Genomic DNA, 25,230 nt, shown 5'->3' with positions numbered 1-25,230 from the left:
CAAGACTGGACATGACTGCTTTGTTAGGCTGGTGTGATGTTTTCACTGACAGGATGCGGGGAACCTGCAAGAAAGGGATGACAGCCACCTCAACCTCATTCACACTCAGGAGTGGAAACAGATTAGGGAAAAAAGTACTCTCAGTTGTGTCCGATTTTTTGCAACCCCGTGGACTGTGCCCACCAGATTCCTCTGTCCATGGGATTTCCCAGACAAGAATACTGGAGGGGATCTTCCTGATTCAGGGATTGAACTGGTGTCTCTTGCATTGGCAGGCAGATTCTTTACCACTGAGTCACCAGGGAAGCCCCCAAAGGTTTTAGCAGGAAAAAAATTGCATAAATAGATGGGTGTATTTTTCAGTTCAGTCACTCAGTCGTGTCAAACTCTTTGCATACCCATGGACTGCAGCACACCAGGCTTCCCTGTCCATTACCAACTCCTGGAGCTTACTCAAACTAATGTCCAAGTCAGTGATGCCATCCAACAATCTCATCCTCTTGTCCTGTCTCATCCATCCTGTTGGCCCCTTCTCCTCCTGCCTTCAGTCTTTCCCAGCATCAGGGTCTTTTCCAGTGAGTCAGTTCTTTGTATCAGGTGGCCAAAGTATTGGAGTTTCAGCTTCAGCATCAGTCCTTCCAATGAATATTCAGGACTGATCTTCTTTAGGATAGACTGTTTGGATCTCCTTGCAGTCCAAGGGACTCTCAAGAGTCTTCTCCAACACTACAATTTAAAAGCATCAATTCTTCGGCACTCAGCTTTCTTTATAGTCCAACTCTCACATCCATACATGACTACTGGAAAAATAGCTTTGACTAGACGGACCTTTGTTGGCTGAGTAATGTCTCTGCTTTTAAATATGCTGTCTAAGTTGATCAAAGCTTTTCTTTCAAGGTTAATTTCATAGCTGCAGTCACCATCTGCATGGACTGATTCTGGAGCCCCCCAAAATTAGTCTGTCACTGTTTCCACTATTTCCCCATCTATTTGCCATGAAGTGATTGGACCGGATGCCATGATCTTAGTTTTCTGAATGTTGCGTTTTAAGACAACTTTTCACTCTCCCCTTTTACTTTCATCAAGAGGCTCTTTAGTTCTTCTTCACTTTCTGCTATAAGGGTGGTGTCATCTGCATATCTGAGGTTATTGATATTTCTCCCAGCAATCTTGATTCCAGCTTGTGCTTCATCCAGCCTGGCATTTCTCATGATATACTCTGCATATAAGTTAAATAAGCAGGGTGACAATATACAGCCTTGACATACTCCTTTCCCGATTTGGAACCAGTCTGTTGTTCCATGTCCAGTTCTAACTGTTGCTTCCTGACCTGCATACAGATTTCTCAGGAGGCAGGTCAGGTGATCTGGTATTCCCATCTCTTGAAGAATTTTCCACAGTTTGTTGTGATCCACACAGTCAAAGGCTTTAGCATAGTCAATAAAGCAGAAGTAGATGTTTTTCTGGAACTCTCTTGCTTTTTTGATGATCCAATGGATGTTAGCAATTTGATCTCTAGTTCCTCTGCCTTTTCTAAATCCAGCTTGAACATCTGGAATTTCTTGGTTCATGTACTGTTGAAGCCTGGCTTGGAGAATTTTGAGCATTACTTTGCTAGCACGTGAGATGAGTGCAATTGTGTGGTAGTCTGAACATTCTCTGGCATTGCCTTTTTTGGGATTGGAATGAAAACTGACCTTTTCCAGTCCTGTGGCCACTGCTGAGTTTTCCAAATTTGCTGGCATATTGAGTGCAGCACTTTCATAGCATCTTCTTTTAGGATTTGAAATAGCTCAACTGGAATTCCATCACCTCCACTAGCTTTGTTTGTAGTGATGCTTCCTAAGGCCCACTCGAGTTCACATTCCAGGATGCCTGGCTCCAGGTGAGTGATCACACCATTGTAGTTATCTGGGTCATTAGTATCTTTTTTTGTATAGTTCTTCTGTGTATTCTTGCCACCTCTTCTTAATATCTTCTGCTTCTGTTAGGTCCATACCATCTTTGCATGAAATGTTCCTTGGTATCTCTAATTTTCTTGAAGAGATCTCTAGTCCTTCCCATTCTATTGTTTTCCTCTATTTCTTTGCATTGATCACTGAGGAAGGCTTTCTTATCTCTCCTTCCTATTCTTTGGATCTCTGCATTCAGATGGGTATATCTTTCCTTTTCTCCTTTACCTTTAGCTTCTCTTCTTTTCTCAGCTATTTTTAAGGCCTCCTCAGATAGCCATTTTGCCTTTTTGCATTTCTTTTTCTTGGGAACAGTCTTGATCCCTGCTTCCGGTACACTGTCAGAAACCTCTGTCCATAGTTCTTCAGGAACTCTATCAGATCTAACCCCTTGAATCTATTTCTCACTTCCACTGTATAATTCTAAGGAATTTGATTTAGGTCAAATCTGAATGGTCTGGTGGTTTTCCCTACTTTCTTCAATTTAAGTCTGAATTTGGCAATAAGGAGTTCATGATCTGAGCCACAGTCAGCTCCTGGTCTTGCTTTTGCTGACTGTATACAGCTTCTCCATCTTTGGCTGCAAAGAATATAACCAGTCTGATTTCAGTGTTGACCATCTGGTGATGTCCATGTGTAGAGTCTTCTCTTGTGTTGTTGGAAGAGGGTGTTTACTATGATCACTGCGTTCTCTTGGCAAAACTCTTTTAGCCTTTGCCCTGCTTCATTTTGTACCCCAAGGCCAAATTTGCCTGTTACTCCAGGTGTTTTCTTGACTTCCTACTTTTGCATTCCAGTCCCCTATAATGAAAAGGACATCTTTTTTGGATGTTAGTTCTAAAAGGTCTTGCAGTAATACTCCATTGTGTATATGTACCACAGCTTTCTTATCCATTCATCTGCTGATGGACATCTAGGTTGTTTCCATGTCCTGGCTATTATAAACAGTGCTGCGATGAACATTGGGGTACATGTGTCTCTTTCAATTCTGGTTTCCTCGGTGTGTATGCCCAGAAGTGGGATTGCTGGGTCATAAGGTAGTTCTATTTGCAATTTTTTAAGGAATCTCCACACTGTTTTCCATAGTGGCTGTACTAGTTTGCATTCCCACCAACAGTGCAGGAGGTTCCTTTTATTGCTTGCAGATTTTTGGATCGCAGCCATTCTGACTGGTGTGAAGTGGTACCTCATTGTGGTTTTGATTTGCATTTCTCTAATAATGAGTGATGTTGAGCATCTTTTCATGTGTTTGTTAGCCATCCGTATGTCTTCTTTGGAAAATGTCTATTTAGTTCTTTGGCCCATTTTTTGATTGGGTCGTTTATTTTCTGGAGTTGAGCTGCATAAGTTGCTTGTATATTTTTGAGATTAGTTGTTTGTCAGTTGCTTCATTTGCTATTATTTTCTCCCATTCAGAAGGCTGTCTTTTCACCTTGCTTATATTTTCCTTTGTTGTGCAGAAGCTTTTAATTTTAATTAGATCCCATTTGTTTATTTTTGCTTTTATTTCCAGAATTCTGGGAGGTGGATCATAGAGGATCCTGCTGTGATTTATGTCTGAGAGTGTTTTGCCTATGTTCTCCTCTAGGAGTTTTATAGTTTCTGATCTTACATTTAGATCTTTAATCCATTTTGAGTTTATTTTTGTGTGTGGTGTTAGAAAGTGATCTAGTTTCATTCTTTTACAAGTGGTTGACCAGTTTTCCCAGCACCACTTGTTAAAGAGATTGTCTTTACTCCATTGTATATTCTTGCCTCCTTTGTCAAAGATAAGGTGTCCATATGTGTGTGGATTTATCTCTGGGCTTTCTATTTTGTTCCATTGATCTATATGTCTGTCTTTGTGCCAGTACCATACTGTCTTGATGACTGTGGCTTTGTAGTAGAGCCTGAAGTCAGGCAAGTTGATTCCTCCAGTTCCATTCTTCTTTCTCAAGATTGCTTTGGCTATTCGAGGTTTTTTGTATTTCCATACAAATCTTGAAATTATTTGTTCTAGCTCTGTGAAAAATGTGGCTGGTAGCTTGATAGGGATTGCATTGAATTTGTAAATTGCTTTGGGTAGTATACTCATTTTCACTATATTGATTCTTCCAATCCACATATACACAATGGAGTATTACTCAGCCGTTAAAAAGAATTCATTTGAATCAGTTCTGATGAGATGGATGAAACTGGAGCCGATTATACTGAGTGAAGTAAGCCAGAAAGAAAAACACCAATACAGTATACTAACACATATATATGGAATTTAGGAAGATGGCAATGACGACCCTGTATACAAGACAGGGAAAGAGACACAGATGTGTATAACGGACTTTTGGACTCAGAGGGAGAGGGAGAGGGTGGGATGATTTGGGAGAATGACATTCTAACATGTATACTATCATGTGAATTGAATCACCAGTCTATGTCTGACGCAGGATGCAGCATGCTTGGGGCTGGTGCATGGGGATGACCCAGAAAGATGTTATGTTTGGGAATGCATGTAAGAATTAAAGATTTTAAAATTTAAAAATAAAAACTAAAAAAAAAATAAAATAAAAGGTCTTGCAGGTCTTCAAAGAACTGTTCAACTCCAGCTTCTTCAGCATTACTGGTTGGGGCATAGACTTGTATTACCATGATATTGAATGGTTTGCCTTGGAAACGAACAGAGATCATTCTGTTGTTTTTGAGAATGCATCCAAGTACTGCATTTTGGACTCTTTTGTTGACCATGATGGCTACTCCATTTCTTCTAAGGGATTCTTGCCCACAGTAGTAGATATAATAATGGTCATCTGAGTTAAATTTGCCCATTCCAGTCCATTTTAGTTTGCTGATTCCTAAAATGCCAATGTTCACTCTTGCCATCTCCTGTTTGACCACTTCCAATTTACCTTGATTCATGGACCTAACATTCTAGGTTCTTATGCAATATTGCTCTTTATAGCATCAGACTTTACTTTCATCACCAGTCATATCTACAACTGGGTGTTGTTTTTGCTTTGGCTCCATCTCTTCATTCTTTCTGGAGTTATTTCTCCACTGATCTCCAGTTGCATAGTGGGCACCTGCCGACCTGGGGAGTTCATCCTTCATTGTCCTATCTTTTTGCCTTTTCATACTATTCATGGGGTTCTCAAGGCAAGAATACTAAAGTGGTTTGCCACTGCCTTCTCCAGTGGACCACGTTTTGTCAGAACTCTCCACCATGACCCGTCTGTCTTGGGTGGCCCTACACGGCATGGCTCATAGTTTCATTGAGGTAGACAGGCTGTTTTCCAGGCGATCAGTTTGGGTTAGTTTTCTGTGACTGTGGTTTTCATTCTGTCTGCCCTCTGATGGCGAAGGATAAAAGGCTTATGGAAGCTTTCTGATGGGAGAGACTGACTGGTGGGGGTGGGGGGGAACTTGGTCTTGTTCTGATGGGCAGGGCCATGCTCAGTAAATCTTTAATCCAATTTTCTGTTGATGGGCGGGGCTGTGTTCCCTCCCTGTTGTTTGACCTGAGGGCAAACTATGGTGGAGGTAATGAAGATAATGGCGACCTCCTTCAAAAGTTCCCATGCATGCACTGCTGCACTCAGTGCCCCCGACCCTGCAGCAGGTCACTGCCCAGGCACGCCTCTGCCAGAGACTCCTGGACACTCACAGGCAAGTGTGGGTCAGTCTCTTGTGGAGTCACTGCTCCTTTCTCCTGGGTCCTGGTGTGCACAAGGTTTTGTTTGTGCCCTCCAAGAGTCTGTTTCCCAGTCCTGTGTAAGTTCTGGCAGCTCTATGGTGGGGTTAATGATGACCTCCTCCAAGAGGGCTTATGCCATACCCAGGCCTGCTGCACCCAGAGCCCCTGCCCCTGCAGTAGGCCACTGCTGACCCATACCTCCACAGGAGAGACTAAAACACAGTTCTGGCTCAGTCTCTGGGGTCTCTGGGTCATGGTGTGTACAAGGTTTGCTTGAGCCCTTCGAGCATCTCTGATGGGTATGGGGTTTGATTCTAAACATGATTTCACCCCTCCTACTGCCTTGCTGGGGGTTCTCCTTTGCCCTTAGACATGGGGTATCTCTTTTGGTGGGATCCAACGTTCTCCTGTTGATGGTTGTTCAGCAGCAAGTTGTAATTTTGGAGTTCTGCAGGAGAAGATGAGTGCATGTCCTTCTACTCTGCCATCTTGTTATTTGTGGTGTATTTTTAGAAATTTTTATTTTGTATTGAAGCATGCATGCATCCTAAGTTGCTTTAATTGTGTCCAATCCTGTGCAACCCCACAGGCTGAAGCCCATCAGTCTTCTCTGTCCATGGAATTCTCCAGGGAAGAACACTGGAGTGGTTAGCCATTTCCTTCTCCAGGGTACCTTCCAGACCCAGGGATTGAACCCCGGTTTCCTGCATTGCAGGTAGATTCTTTACCATTTGAATAACCTTGAATGGGGTATCCAGAGAGGTAGGGGTTTCCTCCACCACACTCCTATCAGGCTGTCAGGAAAGGAGTAAATCACCTCACTCCCTGGGCCCCAGTTCCTTCAACTCTACATGGAGGCTGAGTTAGAATGGGTGGGAGGGTTGCAGGCCTGGGGGGAAGGGTGTGGAACTGAGGAGATTTGAGGCCCCAGCCCACACAGTATCTGTCTCTGATCCTCAGACCCTGTCTCTGACTGTCCTCCTTCAAGAACAGAAGCCAGGGACGGGCCTGGAGGCAGTGGCAGTGGCACAGGAGAGACAGGCGGCTGGTTTGTCATGCTTTGTCTATTCCCACTTGCTTCTTCCCACTGACCGTGTCTCTGATCACATGCTCAGCAAATGTATGAAAGTCCTACTGTTTCTTATTTTTCTTCATTCTCTGCTCTTCTCTCTTTCTTGGTCTCTGTAGAAACAACTGGCGATTCTCAGGCATTTCCCAGGAAACACCTTTTTCTCTACATTCAGGATTAGGTTCATCACTAACAGTCTTCAAATAAAACTTAAAAACTTTCAGAGACTAAGCACCAATTGTAAAACTGCACAGAGTAATATAAGTAGGGAGTATGAAGTGTTGATCCCCTAAACCTTAAGCCAACTCAGGGAACCAGGCTTTGGTCATTGGTGGGCCTGCCTTGTAGTACAAATAGTTCTAACAAGTCTTCTCATGCAAACCCACATGAGTCATCTGGGGAAGCAAGCCTGGTATGTGTGTATATATGTATTTATTTAACATTCAAAAATCATTTTATTCTTTAAAGTTTTCATTGGAGTATGTGTGTTTGTGTGTGTGCTCAGTCATCTCTGACTCTGCGACCCCACTGACTGTAGCCTGCCAGGCTCCTCTGTCCATGGGATTTTCCTGGCCGGCATACTGGAGTAGGTTGCCATCTCGTACTCCAGAGGATCTTCTCGACCCAGGGATCGAAACTGCATCTCTTATGTCTCCTGCATTGCAGGCAGATTCTTTACCACTGAGCCACTAGGGAGGCCCTTACTGGAATATAGTTGATTTAAAACATTATGCTAGTTTCAGCTGTACAGCCAAGTGAGTCCCTGATGCATATACACATGAAAGTGAAAGAGTGAAAGCCGCTCAGTCGTGTCTTGACTCTTTTTGATCCCATGGACTCTACAGTCCATGGGATTCTCCAGGCCACGACAGTGGAGTGGGTAGTCCTTCCCTTCTCCAGGGGATCTTCCCAGCCCAGGGGTCAAACCCAGGTCTCCCACATTGCAGGAGGATTCTTTACCAGCTGAGCCACAAGGGAAGCCCCCAAATACTGGAGTGGGTAGCCTATCTACTGTTTTTAAAATTCATTTCCCACAGCCTAGTATTTCAGAAGCAAACAGTGTGCTTGGTTTTCCTTCTGGCTGCTCTAGGAGCTGGGAGATGACTGTTGAGTGTTGCGATGGCATGTAGCAGAAAGGAAGACCCTGGACCATGGCCCAGCAGGGCAGTATTCTGCTTCTTTGTCAACCAGCCAGCAGGAGCACAGAGAGCAGGCTGCTTTTTACCACCTGCTGCACCCAGAAGTGACCTTCTTGACAATGCAGAGGTTTACCCTGTGACAGGGAGGACTGATGGATAACTAGCATCTATTTCTCAGTAGCCAGATAGTGCTGGGAATTGAGCATCTGGTTCTCCTTGCCCCTAGAGGAACGAACAGGGTGAAATGGGCCTGCACTTGAGGAGAGCTTTCCATCAGTCATCGGGGGAGACTGGCTTCCACAGCACTGGGGAGCCATCTGTCAAGTGCTCTTAATTAGCAAAAGCAATATCAACTGTGTCCTTCTGATCTTGAGGCCAAGCGTGTGTTTCATTCACATCTCCCATGGATCTGGCACAGAGAAGGTGTTTAGTAAATATTTACAAAAGAAACAGTGTATCACAGGGTACAAAACAGGGAAGTGAGCTATACAGGGAGGCTGCCCCTCAGCCCTGGAAATCCTAATACAGTAAGTTCCCTACATACAGACCTTCAAGTTGCAAGCTTTCAAAGATGCAGATGTGCATTCACATCGCCAATCATGTAAGTTATGAGTTAGTTCACATGTCTGGTATACACTGTCACATGAGCACATCCTCCATAAGTGGTTGTGCTTCTGTGTACTTTACTGAACAGCACCGTACAGAGTAGTCTCTTTATTTTAAGCCTGGAGGTACAGAAGGAAGTGTAAAAGAGGCAGTGACGTGGCTGGAACCACTGTACTTTTCAAGGTACTGTACCATACAATTAAAAAATTTTTGTGTGTGTTTGTCTTTTATGTATTATTTGGGTGAAAAGTATTATAAATCTACTACAGTGCAGTACTATATAGCTGATTGTGTTAGCTCGGTACCTAGACTAACTTTGTTGGACTTACACACACACTCAGACCAGAATTCATTCATACGTAGGGGATTGACTGTAATGAGAACTGAGCAGCACCCTGCTGCAGAGGGTCTGGAGACATGCAGGCCAGAAACTCACAAGGGACTGAAAAATCTCCGAGATTCTAGTTCTGCTTCTGGGGAAGTCATTAAAAAATAAACTTCTCAGCCATTCTCTTTGTACTAGTAGAGTTTCCAAACCAACACTGATGTAAGTGAATCACCAACTATGGGCTGCTTTCTGAGACAATTTCTGCCATTCAGAGGGTGCTCTGATGATCACATTTGGATTCTTACAGATATAATACAGCTAATGGGTAGAGAGCATGCATACCTATTTTATTACACTTCACAGATACTTCATTTTTACAAATTCAAGGTTTCTGGCAAATCTGCACCATTTTTCTAACAGCATTTGCTTACTTTGTGCTTCTGTGTCATGTTTTGGTAATTCTCGCAATATTTCAAACTTTTTCATTGTCTGTTATTAGTTGCTATTCATTGTCTGTTATGATCTGTGATCAGTGATCTTTAAAAAAATTTTTTTAATTTTTAATTGAAGGTTAATTGTTTTACAATGTTGTGCTGGTTTCTGTGGTACAACAACGTGAATCAGCCATAAGTATCCATATATCTTCCTCTCTCTTGAGCCTCCCTCCCACCCCACTCCCCACATCTCACCTCTCTAGGTCGTCATGGAGCACCAGGCTGAACTCCCTGAGTTATACAGCAACCTTCCCACGAGCTTTCCATCTCACACATGGATATTTCATACGTGTGTATTTCAATGCTACTCTCTCAATCTGTCCTACCCTCTCCTTTACCTACTATGACCACAAGTCCACTCTCTATGTCTGTGTTTCTATTTCTGCCCTGCAAATACGTTCATCAGTACCACTTTTCCAGATTCCATATATATGCATTAGTATATGGTATTTGTTTTTCTGATCTTCTTCACTCTGTATAATCTTCAATATTACTATTGTAATTATTTTGGGGGCAGCATAAACTGTACCCATATAAGACAGTAAACTTAACAAATGTGTTTTATTTTTTACAAATGTGATATAGTATTATATAATATTCAGACTGAAAGTATTTTCCAGGTGGACAGCAAAGGGACTCAGCCATACATATACATGTGTCTATGCTCCCCCAAATTCCCCTCCCATCCAGCCTGCCACACAACACTGAGCAGAGTTCCCTGTGCTATACGATGGCTCCTTACTGGTTATCTGTTTTAAATATAGCAGTGTGTACCTGACTGCTTCACTTGCTGCCATTTCTGCCCCCCATTCCTCTCTACCACCACTGCGCTTTCTTCTTGGGCCTCCCTGTTCCCTAAGACACAACAATATTGAAACTAGGCCAAGTAATAACCTACACTGGCCTTTAAGTATTCAAATGAAAGGAAGAGTCACATCTCTCTCAGTTTTAAATCTAAAGTTTCATAGGATTAAGCTAACCGAGGAAGGAATGTTGAAAGCCAAAACAGGTCAAAAGCAAGGCTTACTGCAACAGTGAGCCAAGCTGTGAATGCCTAAATCAGAGCAAAGCCCTAACTCTCTTAAATTCTATAAAGCCTGAGAAAAGTTAGAAAGCTGCAGAAGAAAAGTTTGAAGCTAGCGGAGGTTGGTTCATGAGGTTTAAGGAAAGAAGCCATAACCATTAAAAAAAAAAAAAAAAAAAGTACAAACAAATGCTGATGTAGAAGCTGCAGCAAGTTATCCAGAAGATCGAGCTAAGATCACTAATGAAGGTATCTACACTAAATAACAGGTTTTCCACATAATGGAAACAGCCTTACATTGGAAAGATGCTGCCATTCAGGACTTTCATAGCTAGAGAGGATAAGTCAATGCCAGACTTCAAAACCTCAAAGGACAGGCTGACTCTTGTTATTAACAGAGCTAATGTAGCTGGTGACTTCAAGTTGAAGCCCATGTTTATTTACCATTGAAAATCCTAGGGCCTTTAAGAATTATGCTACGTCTACCCTGCCTGTGCCCTACAAATGGAACAACAAAGCCTAGATAACAGCACATCTGTTGACAACATGATTACTTGATATTTTAAGCCCACTGTTGAGACCTACTGCTTAAAAAAGATTCCTTTCAAATTGTTACTGCTCACTGACAATGCACCCCATCACCTAAGGCTCTGATGGAGATGTACAGTGAGATTAATGTCGTTTTCATGCTTGCTAGTGCAACACTCATTCTGCAGCCCATGGATCAAGGAGTAATTTCAACTTTGAGTCTTATTATTTAGGAAAAACTATTATTAATAATAATAAAATATATTATTTAGGAAGTACATTTCATAATGCTATAGCTTCCATAAATAGCAATTCTTCTGATGAATCTGGGCAAAATAAATTGAAGGCCCTAACTGGAAAGGATTCACCATTCCAGATGCCATTAAGAACATTCTGATTCATGTGAAGAGGCCAAAATGTCTCCATGAACAGGAGTTTGGAAGAAGCTGATTCCAACGTCATGGATGAATTTGAGGGGTTCAAAACTTCAGTGGAGGAAATAACTGCAGAGATGGTGGAAATAGCAAGGGAATTAGCATAAGAAGGGCAGGCTGAAGATGTGGCTGAATGCTCATGATAAACCTGAGCAGATGAGGAATTGCTTCTTATGGATGACCACAGTGGTTTCCTGAGATGGAATCTACTTCTGGTAAAGATGTGTAAAGACGATTAAAAGGACAACAAAAGGTTTGGAATATTACATAGACTTGATTGATAAAGCAGTGGCAGGGTTTGAGAGGCCTGATTTCAATTTTGTAAGAAATTCTACCATAGGTAAAGCACTATTAAAATGGCACAGCATGCTACAGAGAAGTCATTTGTGAATGAAACAACCAGTGTGGTAAACTTCATTGCTGCTTTATTTTAAGAAATTGCCTCAGCTCTCCAATCTTCAGCAACCACCACCCTAATCAGTGAGCAACCATCAGCATTGAGGCAAGACTCTCTACCAGCAAAAAGATTACAGTTTGCTCAGGTGATAGCATTTTAGTAATGAGCTATTTTTAAAGTATATACAATATTTTTAGATATAATACTATTTTACACTTAATAAACTACAGTATAATGTAAAGTGAAACTGAAAGTCACTCAGTCATGTCTGACTCTTTGTGACCCACACACTGAGTCCACAGAATGCTCCAGGCTCCACTGCCCACTGGAGTGGGCAGCCTTTCCCTTCTCTGGTGGATCTTCCTGACACAGGAATCGAACTGGGGTCTCCTGCATTGCAGGTGGGTTCTTTACCAACTGAGCTATCAGGAAAGCCCTAGTATAGTGTAAAGATAACATTAATGTGCACTGGAAAACCAAAAAATTTGTGTTACTCACTTTATTACGATATTCACTTTATTGCCATGGTCTGAAGCTGAACCTATCTCCTAATGCCTGTACAGTAACAGATCTGTTAGAACCAGGGGGGTAAAGCTAGGGTAGAGAGAAAGAATAAGCTAGATGGAGGGATATTATTGTGTGTGACCGTCAGCGTACCACGGCTTCCCTGATAGCTCAGTTGGTAAAGAATCCACCTGCAATGCAGGAGACCCCAGTGAGAAGAAGTGGGCAGAGAGGAGGGGAGGCCCTGGGAGGTATGCTAGGCAGAGGGCAAGACAGGGGCAAAGGTACCGATGTAGAGAAATCCCCAGCGTGGTGGAAGCACTGCAAATGACCCTGTAGGAAGGGACCTGACTGAGAAGAGTCAAGATTTTATCTTGAAGGAAGAAAAGCAGGCATGTGATACCAAAAGATTTTTATTCCTTCAAATTTTACCCAAGGGATGATGTAGAGGGTAGATCTATAAGGGACAAGATAGAAAGCAGTGCTCTAGGTGAGAAATATGAGGGCTAAAGCTAAAGAGGTGGTTATAACACAAAGCCAAGAACACAAACCTGGAATATCTTCAGGGGGCAGAGATCACAGGACTTGAACACTAATCGTCTATGGGCAGGGAATGGGGAGGGAAAGAGGGAAAGGCGGAGGAGAGGCAGGGCGGAGACAGGAATACATGTGTTATGAGTTTCACAATTCTGATTTAAGTGATGAGCAGAGACTGGCATCCTACACAGAAAATTCCAGAGAAGAAGGATTATGGATAAGAGAATGAAACTGGGAAAGTTTATAACAGCTAACTGGAGATACCCATATCCTTATCCACAAGTGGAGAGTTCAAGAAAAGGTCTGGCCTAGAGAGAAACATAAGTTAAAACCATGGGAAGTGAAAAGTAAAAAAAAAAAAAAAAAGGCACCAAGGACTAATCCCAGGAGAAATGCCCTGAGGATGTCACCTAAGGGGCAGGTGACAAGAAAGGACCCTGGAAAGCAGCTAGCAAACAAAGAAGGAAAGAGTGGCAGGATTGGGGGGGGGGGGGGGGGGGGGCGGTGCCCCAGAGCTAGGGAAGGGAGTGATTCATTCCCCATGATGCACACTGCAGAGAAAGGCTGGTTCAATTTGCCAATTAGTTGGCCCTTGTGGCTCAGACAGTAAAGCGTCTGCCTACAATGTGGGAGACCTGGGTTCGATTCCTGGGTCGGGAAGATCCCCTGGAGAAGGAAATGGCACCCCACTCCAGTACTCTTCCCCGGAAAATCCCACGGACGGAGGATCCTGGTAGGCTACAGTTCACGGGGTCGCAAAGAGTCAGACACGACTGAGCGACTTCACTTTCACTTTCAGTGACCTGGACTGGTTGTTTCAGGAAAAATTGGTAGGCAGCAGGTATCAGATCACTGGAGGTTGAAGGGCTAATGGCAAGGGTGGAGTAAAATGCCAACAATGGGGATAAATGTGTTTGATCATGAAGGAGAGAAAAGAGATAGGCTAGGGGGAGAGGCAGGGACAAGAAAGGTGTGATTTTTGTTTTAAGATGGAAAAGACTTGCCCTTATCTATCTGCGGTGGAGAAGAAAGCACAGTGAAAGATTCAGATGATGATTCAGGAGAGAGAGCTGATGGCTCAGGGTTTAGGAAGAGGCAAGATGAGGAGAAGGCAGAGGCAGGTGAAAGGGTTCATCTGGGACAGGAGAAGGACACTGGACACTAAGATGGAAGCTTCGGGGACAACGGGGAAGCGGGAGGGCTGAAGGCGAAGCAGCCTGCGGCCAAGCCCAGGGCCACAGATGGGTGTGAACCAGCGTCACAGTGCCGAAATGGATAGGCAATGCTGGACTAATACAGACCTTCTTACACATCAGTTATGCCTCAAAACAAAATGGTTGGGGAAAAAAGAACCAAAGATTATCAGCTCAGTCCAAAACTGCTTGAGATGGTCACTTTTGGCCTCAAAATTGCAATATTAATAACTTAGGCTCAAATAGTGCTTACTGTGTTCCAGGCACTAGTTTAAGGGATGTACATGTATTATGAACTTACTTATCCTTGTAACCACCCTGAAAGTTAGGCACTATTATTATTTCCATTAGACAGATAAAGAAACTGAGGCACACAGCTAGTAAGACCGAAGCCAAGGCTAAAAGCCCGCCAGTCTGGCTTTAAGCTTGGTACTTTTAACCATTGCACCACCTTGCCTCCCAGCAGGCTCACCGCTTCCACCCATAGCCTCAGCCACCCTGCTTTACCTTCTTCATTGCACAGACATCCCCTAAAAAGGCCTCGTGTGTCATCTGTTGGATCCTCCACCCCGACTTCCAATGTGAGTTCCTCACCAGCAGGAACCTTGTTGCCTTCTTCACAGTATTCCCAGTTCCCAGAATCGAGCCTTGCATCTGGGCAAACTAATAAATATCCACTGAATGAAGGAAGGGGACTGAAACTAAGGAGAAACAAAGCATCAGGCAGTGGGAGCGTGCTGTGACGGAAGGGCAGGTATGGTGGGAGCCCGGAAGTGACAGGACATCAGGGGTGTGCCTGCTTGAATAAGCCAGATGCCCGGGTCTGGCAGGTGTAACAGGTACACAGTAAATACTCCTGAGCCACTGGTCACTGTCTAGATGACATGAGTCCTGTTTTAAGACGCTCTAATCTCCAAAGGGCTCCAAGCCCTTCTCTACGTTGGACAGTCTGCCGTGGGAAGACAGATGCCTCCAGGGGAACAGGATCTCTCCCAGGAAACCTGTCCAGGAGTCAGAAACTGCACAGGGCAAAGCAAGGCGAGCAGAACAGGGGCAGAGGCCCCACCTGGCTCTGAGCCCCAGAGGAATGGCCAAGGGCAGCTGCTGCCAAAAGATACAAAGGATAAATCTCCCCCAGGGTAGGGAATGGTGGGAATGAGGGAGGAAAGAAAAGCAGACAGAGAGAGAAAGAGAGGCAGCACACACAATGAAAGCGAGGACCTTCATTAAAGGCGCTGCTGAAAAACCCAGAAGGGGAAGGGCCCGCAAGACATCAAAGACGACAGCAAAGCCTCCACACATTTGGATTCCTCCAGAGTAAACAAGTTTCCTCTGCACAACAAAGGGCCTGCCTGGGGCAGCTCTACTGGAAAGATAAACACCGAATTAAATGAAAGCTCCCTAATGTGGAAGCAAGACTCCTTAAAAGGAAAAGCTGCCAGCCCACAGTTCCACTCTGAAGCTTCAAGGTGCCCATTACAGAGAAAAACCCTAATGGAGTCAATAAATGCTTCTAGAGAAAGCATTTACGGAAAAAGCATTTACGGTAAAAAGGAATGTGTTCCTAGTGGCTTACAGACAGTAAGGAAGCAAGTGGGGCTGAAAAGAGGAAGTGACTTTGGGGCCTGATAAGAAAACGTTTCCCATTCCAGATCTGTAGAATTCCAAACACTGATTCTCAAAGGCGGTTTCACACCCTGGCCATGGCACCACACCACACCACATGGTGCCTGATTGTTCATCTGATGCGACTCTCTCATAAAACCATGGGACTTCAGAGATCTTGTCCACTGTCCTCACAGCATACAGGAGGTCATGGAGTTGAGATACTGAACTGGAGAACTAGACAATGGCTAACATGTATTTAGAGTGTACTGTATGCTAGGATAATGCTGATTTACCTGCATTACCTCCCAACACCTAGCTAGCAGATAAGAAAGATCTAGAAAGACTAGAAAGTTTGCCAAGGATCACCCAGCTAAGATCATGAATTCCTTATTCCAAAATTCAGACTTAAATTGAAGAAAGTAGGGAAAACCACTAGACCATTCAGCTATGACTTAAATCAAATTGCTTATACAGTGGAAGTGAGAAATAGATTCAAGTCATTAGATCTGATAGACAGAGTGCCTGAAGAACTATGGACAGAGGTTCATGACATTGTATAGAAGGCAGGAATCAAGACCATCCCCAAGAAAAAGATGTTAAAAGGCAACATGGTTGTCTGAGGAGGCCTTACAAATAGCTGTGAAAAGAAGAGAAGCCAAAGCAAAGGCAATAAGGAAAGATACCCATCTGAATGCAGAGTTCCAAAGAATAGCAAGGAGAGATAAGAAAGCCTTCCTCAGTGATCAATGTAAAGAAAGAGAGGAAAACAATAGAATGGGGAAGACTAGAGATCTCTTCAAGAAAATCAGAGATACCAAGGGAACATTTCATGCAAAGATGGGCTCAATAAAGGACAGAAATGGTATGCGCCTAACAGAAGCAGAAGATACTAACAAGAGGTGACAAGAATACACAGAAGAACTGTACAAAAAAGATCTTCACGACCCGGAAAATCACGATGGTGTGATCACTCACCTAGAGCCAGACATCCTGGAATGCAAAGTCAAGTGGGCCTTAGGAAGCATCACTACAAACAAAGCTAGCGGAGGTGACGGAATCCCAGTTGAGCTATTTCAAATCCTGAAAGATGATGCTGTGAAAGTGCTGCACTTAGTATGCCAGCAAATTTGGAAAACTCAGCAGTGGCCACAGGACTGGAAAAGGTCAGTTTTCATTTCAATCCCAAAGAAAGGCAATGCCAAAGAATGCTCAAACTACCACACAACTCATCTCATGTGCTAGCAAAGTAATGCTCAAAATTCTCCAAGCCAGGCTTCAACAGTATGTAAACCAAAAACTTCAGGATGTTCAAGCTGGATTTAGAAAAGGCAGACGAACCAGAGATCAAATTAACCAACATCTGTTGGATCATCAAAAAAGCAAGAGAGTTCTAGAAAAACATCTACTTTTGCTTTATTGACCACGCCAAAGCCTTTGACTGTGTGGATGACAATAATTCTTCAAGAGAATTGTGGAAAATTCTTTAAGAGATGGGAATACCAGATCACCTTACTTGCCTTGTGAGAAATCTGTATGAGGTCAAGAAGCAAAAGTTAGAACTGGGCATGGAACAACATACTGGTTCCAAATTGGGAAAGAAGTACGTCAAGGCTGTATACTGTCACCCTGCTTATTTAACTTATATGCAGAGTACATCTTGCAAAATGTGAGGCTGGATGAAGAACAAGTCGGAATCAAAATTGCTGGGAGAAATATCAATAACCTCAGATACGCAGATGACACCACCCTTATGGCAGAAAGTGAAGAGGAATTAAAGAGCTTTTGAAGAAACTGAAAGAGGAGAGTGAAAAAAAGCTGGCTTAAAACTCAACATTCAAAAAATGAAGATCATGGCATTCTGTCTCCTCACTTCATGGCAAATAGATGAGAAAACAATGGAAACAGTGACAGACTTTATTTTGGGGGGGCTGCAAACTCACTGCAGATGGTGACTGCAGCCATGAAATTCAAAGATGCGTGCTCCATGGAAGAAAAGCTCTGACCATACTAGACAGCATATTAAAAATCATAGATATTACTTTATTGACAAAGGTCCATATAGTGAGAGCTATGATTTTTCCAGTAGTCATATGAATGTCAGAGTTGGACCATAAAGAAAGCTGAACGCTGAAGAATCGATGCTTTTAAAACTGTAGTGTTGGAGAAGACCCTTGACAGTCTCTTGGACTGCAAGGAGGTCAAACTAATCAATCCTAATGGAAACCAGTCCTGGGTGTTCATTGGAAGGACTGATGCTGAAGCTGAAGCTCCAATACCTTGGCCACCCGATGTGAAGAGCTGACTCATTAGAAAAGACCTGATGTTGGGAAAGATTGAGGGCAGGAGGAGAAGGGGACGACAGAGGATGAGACGGTTGGATGGCATCACCGACTGGATGGACATGAGTTTGAGCCAGCTCCAGGAGTTGATGATGGACAGGGAAGGCTGGAGAGCTGCAGTCCATGGGGTTGCGAATGGACACAACTGAGTGACTGAACTGACTGACCTTGCTAAGAAATGGTTGACTTAGCATTCAAGCCTACAATTCTCCTGAAAAGTGCCAGAACCCAAGCTCTCTATTGCTTCTCTAGTCTGCGGGTTCAGCACTCCCTCCGTCATACCACATTGCCTTTTCATTTCTGTGACAGTTAATTTTGTGGGCAAATTTGGCAGAGCCATGGTGTCGATACTTGACCAAACACTATTCTAGATATTGCTGTGAAGGTATTTTTCATACGAGAGTAAACATTTAAATCAATAGATTGAATAGAGCAGATTACCCTCCATAATATAGCTGGGCTTCATCCAATCAATCAGTTGAAAGTCTTAACAGAACAAAGACAGACCTCCTTGGAAGAAGAGGGATTGTGCCAGCCAGCAGACCACTTTAGGACTTAAACTGCAACTCTTTTCTGGGTTTTCAGCCTGCAGCTTACCCTGCAGATTTTGGACTCTCTACACCTCCGTCATCACGTGAGCCAATTCCTTAAAATTAGTACATGTGTGTGTGTCTCCCTAAGACAGTTTACATCACCCCACAGGCCAGATTCTCACTTACACAAGTTGGGGAGGGCCTCCCTACTTCCCTTTCTCTGCGGGGATGTATGATACACAAAGCGCACATTCAAGCCATGCTCAGCCTCCTTAAAGAGACACAGTCAGCGCTTCAACATCTTAAACTCTGAAGCAAGTATACTGAGCCTGACAGGTTTTCCTAAAATGAACCTAGATGTTTCCACATGTAGAACATCAGTTACATTCTTCTTAGGGAGAATGGTATACAGAAGATGCCAAGTAGCTGAACTCTCATGTATAGGACTGTAATTTGAAAAAAAAAAAAAATCACCAAAAAGGTTATAAAAGGAGAGGGACATGTAGCTGATGGGCCCAGTATCTCAATGCTGACCACCTGTCACAGCCAGAAGCCTGTTACCATGCTGGTCTCTCCCTGCAGCCTCAGCCACCATCACTCATCACCATCAGCATTCTCTCCAGCCTTCCAGTCTCCCCCTCAAAGCCATATGACCTCACTTCCACCTACTCCCAAACTTCCCAGGTGGCTCAGTGGTAAAGAATGCCCCTGCCAATACAGGGGATGCAGGAGACGCAGGTTCGATCCCTGGGTCAGCAAGATCCCTTGAAGGAGGAAAGGTCAACCCACTCCAGAATTCTTTTTGGGAAATCTCATGGACAGAGGAGCCTGGTGGACTACAGTCCACAGGGCTGTGAAGAGTTGGACATGACTGAGTGACTGAACACACACAGACACAGACACATAAAAACACACTACCTACCCCTGCCACTCAAGGTCATCCTTCTTCATCCAGCAGACTGTTGAGAAGTCAGTCCCTGCTGAAATTTCTACTCAATCTCCATATTCATTTTGGCCCAGAGTAGACTGAATAAATGCTGCTGACAATGACTAAGATGACACACATCCTTTGCCACAATCATTGACCATGTCTACCACTTTATTCAACAGGTATTTATTGTGTGAAGAGTAGTCCTTACCCCCCAACGCCCCCCACCCTAGAGCTTGTCCTCTACTGAAGATAGATGACACTATGTATCTGGTAGATGGTGGGCTAAATGCTGATGGTAGCAGCACCAGTCAAGGGTGAAAAGAACACAGAGACCTAGAGGGGAAAGGTGTTTAAATTTGGGGGAAGGGGCAGGAAAGGGAATGCAACAGTGGGAGCTGGAAGGCAGCCTCCCCAGAAGACAGGATAGGGGAGAATGACTAGGATGGCTGCCTGGAGGCAAACGCAGGAAACGCTGGCAGGTGGATCAGCACTGAAAATGGGCTGGAGGTGCTTGGGGAGGAGCGGGGGGAAGACAAGAAGGAAAAAATGATAGGAAGGGGTCCCCGTTGGAATCTCTATTCATTCCCCAAAGAGAATCCTTCCTGGTATCACAGGAAATCATATCAACCTTCAGTTCAGTTCAGTTCCATTCAGTCACTCAGTCGTGTCCAACTCTTTGCGACCCCATGAATCACAGCATGCCAGGCCTCCCTGTCCATCACCGACTCCCGGAGGTCACTCAGACTCACGTCCATCGAGTCAGTGATGCCATCCAGCCATCTCATCCTCGGTCGTCCCCTTCTCCTCCTGCCCCCAATCCCTCCCAGTATCAGAGTCTTTTCCAATGAGTCAAATCTTCGCATGAGGTGGCCAAAGTACTGGAGTTTCAGCCTCAGCATCAGTCCTTCCAATGAACACCCAGACTGGTCTCCTTTAGGATGGACTGGTTGGATCTCAACCTACCCCCACCCAAAAGAGCCCTGCAGGGTCTGGAGGGGGAAGGAAAGAGTAGCTCCCACAGCAGGAGGGGAAGAAGACCTAGCTCTCAGAGTAGTCTTTATGAAATGCTTTTCTCTTCAAAAGGCCAAACCTGCCCTCTTTAGCAAATGGCTGAGAAGTCACTTCTGATTAGGTACATAGAGGCTACATCAAGCTCCTCAGACAGTTATGTGATAAGAACAAAGTTCAAACACTCAACCTCTAGATAACTTCTCTGTGCCCAACCTCTTTCACTCCAGGAGTAAGTGGCTTCACCAGAGACAATGCCCTTTACTTTTCAGTTAGAATATCTTTGTATATGTGCATCCTGGCTGCCAGCTGTATTGTGGGTTCAAAAGCCTTTGAAGTGTAGCCATGACTCTGCACCAACAAGGGAGCAGGGCATTGACAAAGAAGAGTTAATAATGTAAAGGCATCAATCTAATCCTGCTAGCAGCTCCGAGGGCAAATCCTCCAGTTCAGAAGTGAGCAGATCAGCTTTTGTTCTCTGAGCAATGTGGCCAGCTCTAGGTCTGCAAAAATGAAAAGTAAATCTTCCTCCCAGTATAGACACTTAGCTCCTCTTTCCAGAATGAACCACAGTTACCAGTTCTGGAGATGTTCTATGCATAGTGAGCATATATGAAAACACATATTTACATGTATATATTTTTATACAATATTATTGGTATGCTACAAATTCACAGTTCTACATCTTGGTTTTTGTTTTTTAAAAACTCAGCAAAATATCTTGGAGATGATTTTTTATCAGTTCACAGAGAACTAATTCATCCTTTTTAGAGGTTCTACAATATTTCATTACTCGTAACCATAAATTATTATAAAATCCCCTCTTGCTAGTTCAAATTTTTATAACTTTATATATGCATCATTTCACACATGTATGGGTATACCCTTAAGAGGAATTATTAGAAGAGAATTTGAGGGTGATTTGGGGGTCAAAAGCATGTGAAACTTTAAATTTTTTCTACCTTTACCACACACTATGTAAACATGTGTGTCTGAGTTCATCTCTGAGCTTTCTATTCCAATCCACTTAGACACTTATTAATGCATCAGCACAGTTTCACAGCTTTATAGTATGTTTTTGTACCTGGAAAGTCACTCCTCTGTCATCACTCATCTTTTCTAGGATTTTTCCTATTCTTGCTTTTTCCCATTAAAAAAAATTATAATAGCTAAAAGCAGAGACATTACTTTGCCAACAAAGATCCATCTAGTCAAGGCTATGGTTTTTCCAGTGGTCATGTATGGATGCGAGAGTTGGCCTGTGAAGAAAGCTGAGTGCCGAAGAATTGATGCTTTTGAACTGTGGTGTTGGAGAAGATTCTTGAGAGTCCCTTGGACTGCAGGGAGATCCAACCAGTCCATTCTGAAGGAGATCAGTCCTGGGTGTTCATTGGAAGGAATGATGCTAAAGCTGAAACTCCAGTACTTTGACCACCTCATGCGAAGAGTTGACTCATTAGAAAAGACTCTGATGCTGGGAGGGACTGGGGGCAGAAGAAGGGGACGACCGAGGATGGGATGGCTGGATGGCATCACTGACTCTATGGACGTGAGTCTGAGTGAACTCCGGGAGCTGGTGATGGACAGGGAGGCCTGGCATACTGCGATTCATGGGGTCGCAGAGAGTCAGCTGAACTGAACTGACATGTATTTGGTGTTTACCACGTGCCAAGTACCAGATTTGGCATTTTAAATATACCTGCTTATCCAATCAACACAATAATTCTATGAGGAAGATCCTATTGTTATTCCTACTTTTTCCAGAAGAGGAAACTAAGGCACAGAGAGGTTATGGAATTTGCCCAAAATCACACAGCTAGTGACCAGTGCAACTTGAATGGAAACTGAAAATCTCTATCCTTCATCACTTAGCAAAACTGCCTTTTGCAAAGGGAGACATCTTTTGCCATTTTCTAACTTCTTGAATTGAATGTTTAATTAATTTGATTTTCATGATTGATCATCTATTACTGTAAATAATTAAACCTTTGATTTTCCTCTGAGCACTCTCTTTATCTGTAGCCTATAGTTTTAAATATGATAGCTTACCAAGGTGCCTACTTTGCTGATAAAAATTTATATTATAATGTTAAATTTATAGGTTAACGTAAGGAGAATTAACATTTGTATGATGTTGAGATTTCCCAACCAAGAACTTTTCAACTATTTGATTTCTTCATATAAACATATATATTTTATTATGATTATTCAGGTATTTTATCTTTTTTAAGATAAAAAAGTTTTTAAAGATTAAAAATAGTTACTTCAGTGGATATTTTCTTCCACCATGACTTCCAACTGGTTGATGCTGGAACAAGAAACCACAGCTATCTAAATGTATTTACTGGACCTTACCTTGAAATTCTCTTATTTCTATCTAATAGCTTTCAGTTTATTTTCATGGGTTTCCCACATAAAAATATAAACAATATTAACTTTTTACCTAATATTCATACTTCTTGCTTCTTGCACATTTACTGTTAGAGAGAGGATAAAAGACACCCTGGTCTTGCTCCTGACTTTTAATGAGACTTGAAGACTGGAGATACTGGAATAATGTCTACCCTGAGGGTTTACAGAACTACAGAATTTAGAAGTAGGAAAAAAACCTACTTAGATAATTGAAAATTATCTTATTTGTTTTATGAAGGTGATTTTGTATGAAAATTTTCTTTGGGATCTGATTTGGTAGTATAAGCAGCTCTACTGTTAAAATGTGTTTCCTGATATCCAGTTTAAATGCTTCTTTGTTTGATAGTTTAAACATCTTTAATTTTCTGTTATAAAAGTAACACACATTCTGTAAAGAAAATTTAGAATCTAGAGAGAAACAGAGAAAATGTTTTTTAGGTGAAGTGGTTGCTCTGGGCTTGGGGGAATGACCCACCACCCACATTGCGTACCCACCTGCCTGTTCTTCCGCATCCACAGCAGCGACCGTGCCTACCTGGGTCTCCTGAGCTGCTGCTGTTCCTCTCGCTCTCCCCGTCTTCCTGGCCATCAGCATTCTGCTGGGTGTGCTGTAGGCTCAGCTTGTGGCAGACCTCAAAGGCCTGCCCCACCGTCCGGACGATTCGCATAGCTTGGCTCTGGGAAGGATAAAGGAAAGACGAGAATGAAGGCTGTGGAGACCCTCTACAAGGACACAAGAAGGGCCGAGGTGGGAAAGGATATGCGGAAGGCATGCAGACACCCATGAAGCCAGCAAGGGAAAGAGATGGAAAAACCTAACGTTGTTTGGCTGTGCACATACTCACAAAGAAGTATGCAAAAACATTTTCCCTTCCCTCAATTACTCCAGAAAATAGAAACTGTCACCACAGTTTGGAAACAATCAGTCAACTGAATGGACAGATAGCAAAGATTCCAATTCTGGACTTAGCCCAATTCTACCTCCCAAGTTTGACAACAGTGGTTGATACGGTTCAGAATTCTTTTGGCAACCATGATCAAACGTTTCATGGGTTCATCACATGAAGAGTAACTCAGCTGTCATTTTTCTTTTTCCTGCTAGAAATGGTAGGTTTCCCTGGTATTCCTGCAGACCACGGGCTGTGAAGATACAGGACTGAGAAGCCATGGTCTAAACAGCAGAACCAGCTGAGGACCAGAGTCCAGATCCCTTGGAACATCACTGGCAGCCAACCATATCTGAGCTGAGCTTCCCAGCCTTGCTCTAAAGACATCACTCACTGGGTCCACTCCTTTGCTACTTTCTTTTTCTTGCTATTTAACCTCTTCCTCTAACTGTCCCAACATTGCGCTTAACCCTAGCTCTTGGTATTCCATTCCTTAGCTAGGACAGCAGGTGGTGGTTGTTGTTCAGTTGCTCAGTCGTGTCCGACTCTTTGCGACCCCATGGACTGCCGCACCCCAGGCTTCCCTGCCCTTCATCATCTCCCAGAGTTTGTGCAAACTCATGTCCATTGAGTCGGTGATGCCATCCAACCATCTCATCTTCTGTCACCCCCCACTCTTCCTGCCTTCAATTTTTCCCAGCATCAGGGTCTTTTCCATTGAGTCAGCTCTTTGCATCAGATGGCCAAAGTTATGGGAGCTTCAGGACAGCAGGGGACAGGACACAAGAGCCTGTTCCTGAAAGGAGTCTTAAGGGGCCCATACAGGCTAGGAGGAACAGCCACACGCAAGATTTTCAGGGCATGGTCTCCAAAGTAGACAACTGATTATGATTTGCTAATTGTTCTGCTTTCACTTTCCTTCAAAGACCAAGAATGAATTCAGTGAGAGCTGTGCAAGGTTTAAGAACTCAGGATGGGAAACTGAAGGTCACTGCTCCTTTTACAAAAGTGATCCCCAACCATTCTGCCACCACAGACTGTGGAGTATTCAACTGTGGCTGTCACTCTACACCTTGAGTTAATTAATCACATGTTGGATAATCTGACTTCAGGTCAGTTGTGACTACCTAGTGACACCATCAGTTCATCCATCACGTTGGGGAAAAAAACAAAACAAAACAAAACAAGGTAACATCAGCAGTCAGGCAGAACTTCTCATCAGCAAACCAATTCAATTATAGACAAAAAGAGACTCCAGTGTTTTGATAGCCTGTAAGGCCTTGTTGAGGGTTAACGTGTGATTCATTCATGCTTTTCATAATATTGAAATTAGCTCATATTTCTCCATTACTATGCCCAGGAACCCCTAATTGCCTTAGACCCCATGTGTGGAACTGCTGCTCTAATTCATTCTCTGCTAGGTGTCAAGTCCCCAAATAGCTACCCTTACTATTTTCTCAAGCCTTCCATTACGTCTATGTCCCTTCTTTTCATCTGAGGTTAGAGCATTCATGTTCATGAAAAGGTATCTTAGCCAATCACCATCATATACCTGCTTTAGATCTCAGTCAACTTCTCTTTCTGATGTTTCCCAAACTACTTCCTAGAAGTGACTGTCTTAGAGCTCAAACCCCTTTTAG

General features: G+C 43.3%; 1 protein-coding gene across 2 annotated transcripts in view; it reads right to left on the bottom strand.

Annotated features, from left to right (window-relative positions):
- Window positions 1–25,230, bottom strand: part of C1H1orf226 (chromosome 1 C1orf226 homolog) — a 359,016-nt gene that overhangs the window by 30,124 nt on the left and 303,662 nt on the right. For both annotated transcript variants that reach the window (XM_012185108.5, XM_004002706.6), the window contains exon 6: window positions 23,239–23,380. In XM_012185108.5, the coding sequence (XP_012040498.1) occupies window positions 23,239–23,380 (142 nt within the window). The remainder of the gene's footprint in view (window positions 1–23,238; window positions 23,381–25,230) is intronic.

This window comes from Ovis aries, chromosome 1, assembly GCF_016772045.2.
Source record: "Ovis aries strain OAR_USU_Benz2616 breed Rambouillet chromosome 1, ARS-UI_Ramb_v3.0, whole genome shotgun sequence".
Taxonomy (NCBI): domain Eukaryota; kingdom Metazoa; phylum Chordata; class Mammalia; order Artiodactyla; family Bovidae; genus Ovis; species Ovis aries.
The sequence above is the reverse complement of the archived record's forward strand: the minus strand, read 5'-3'. Positions and strand labels throughout refer to the sequence as shown.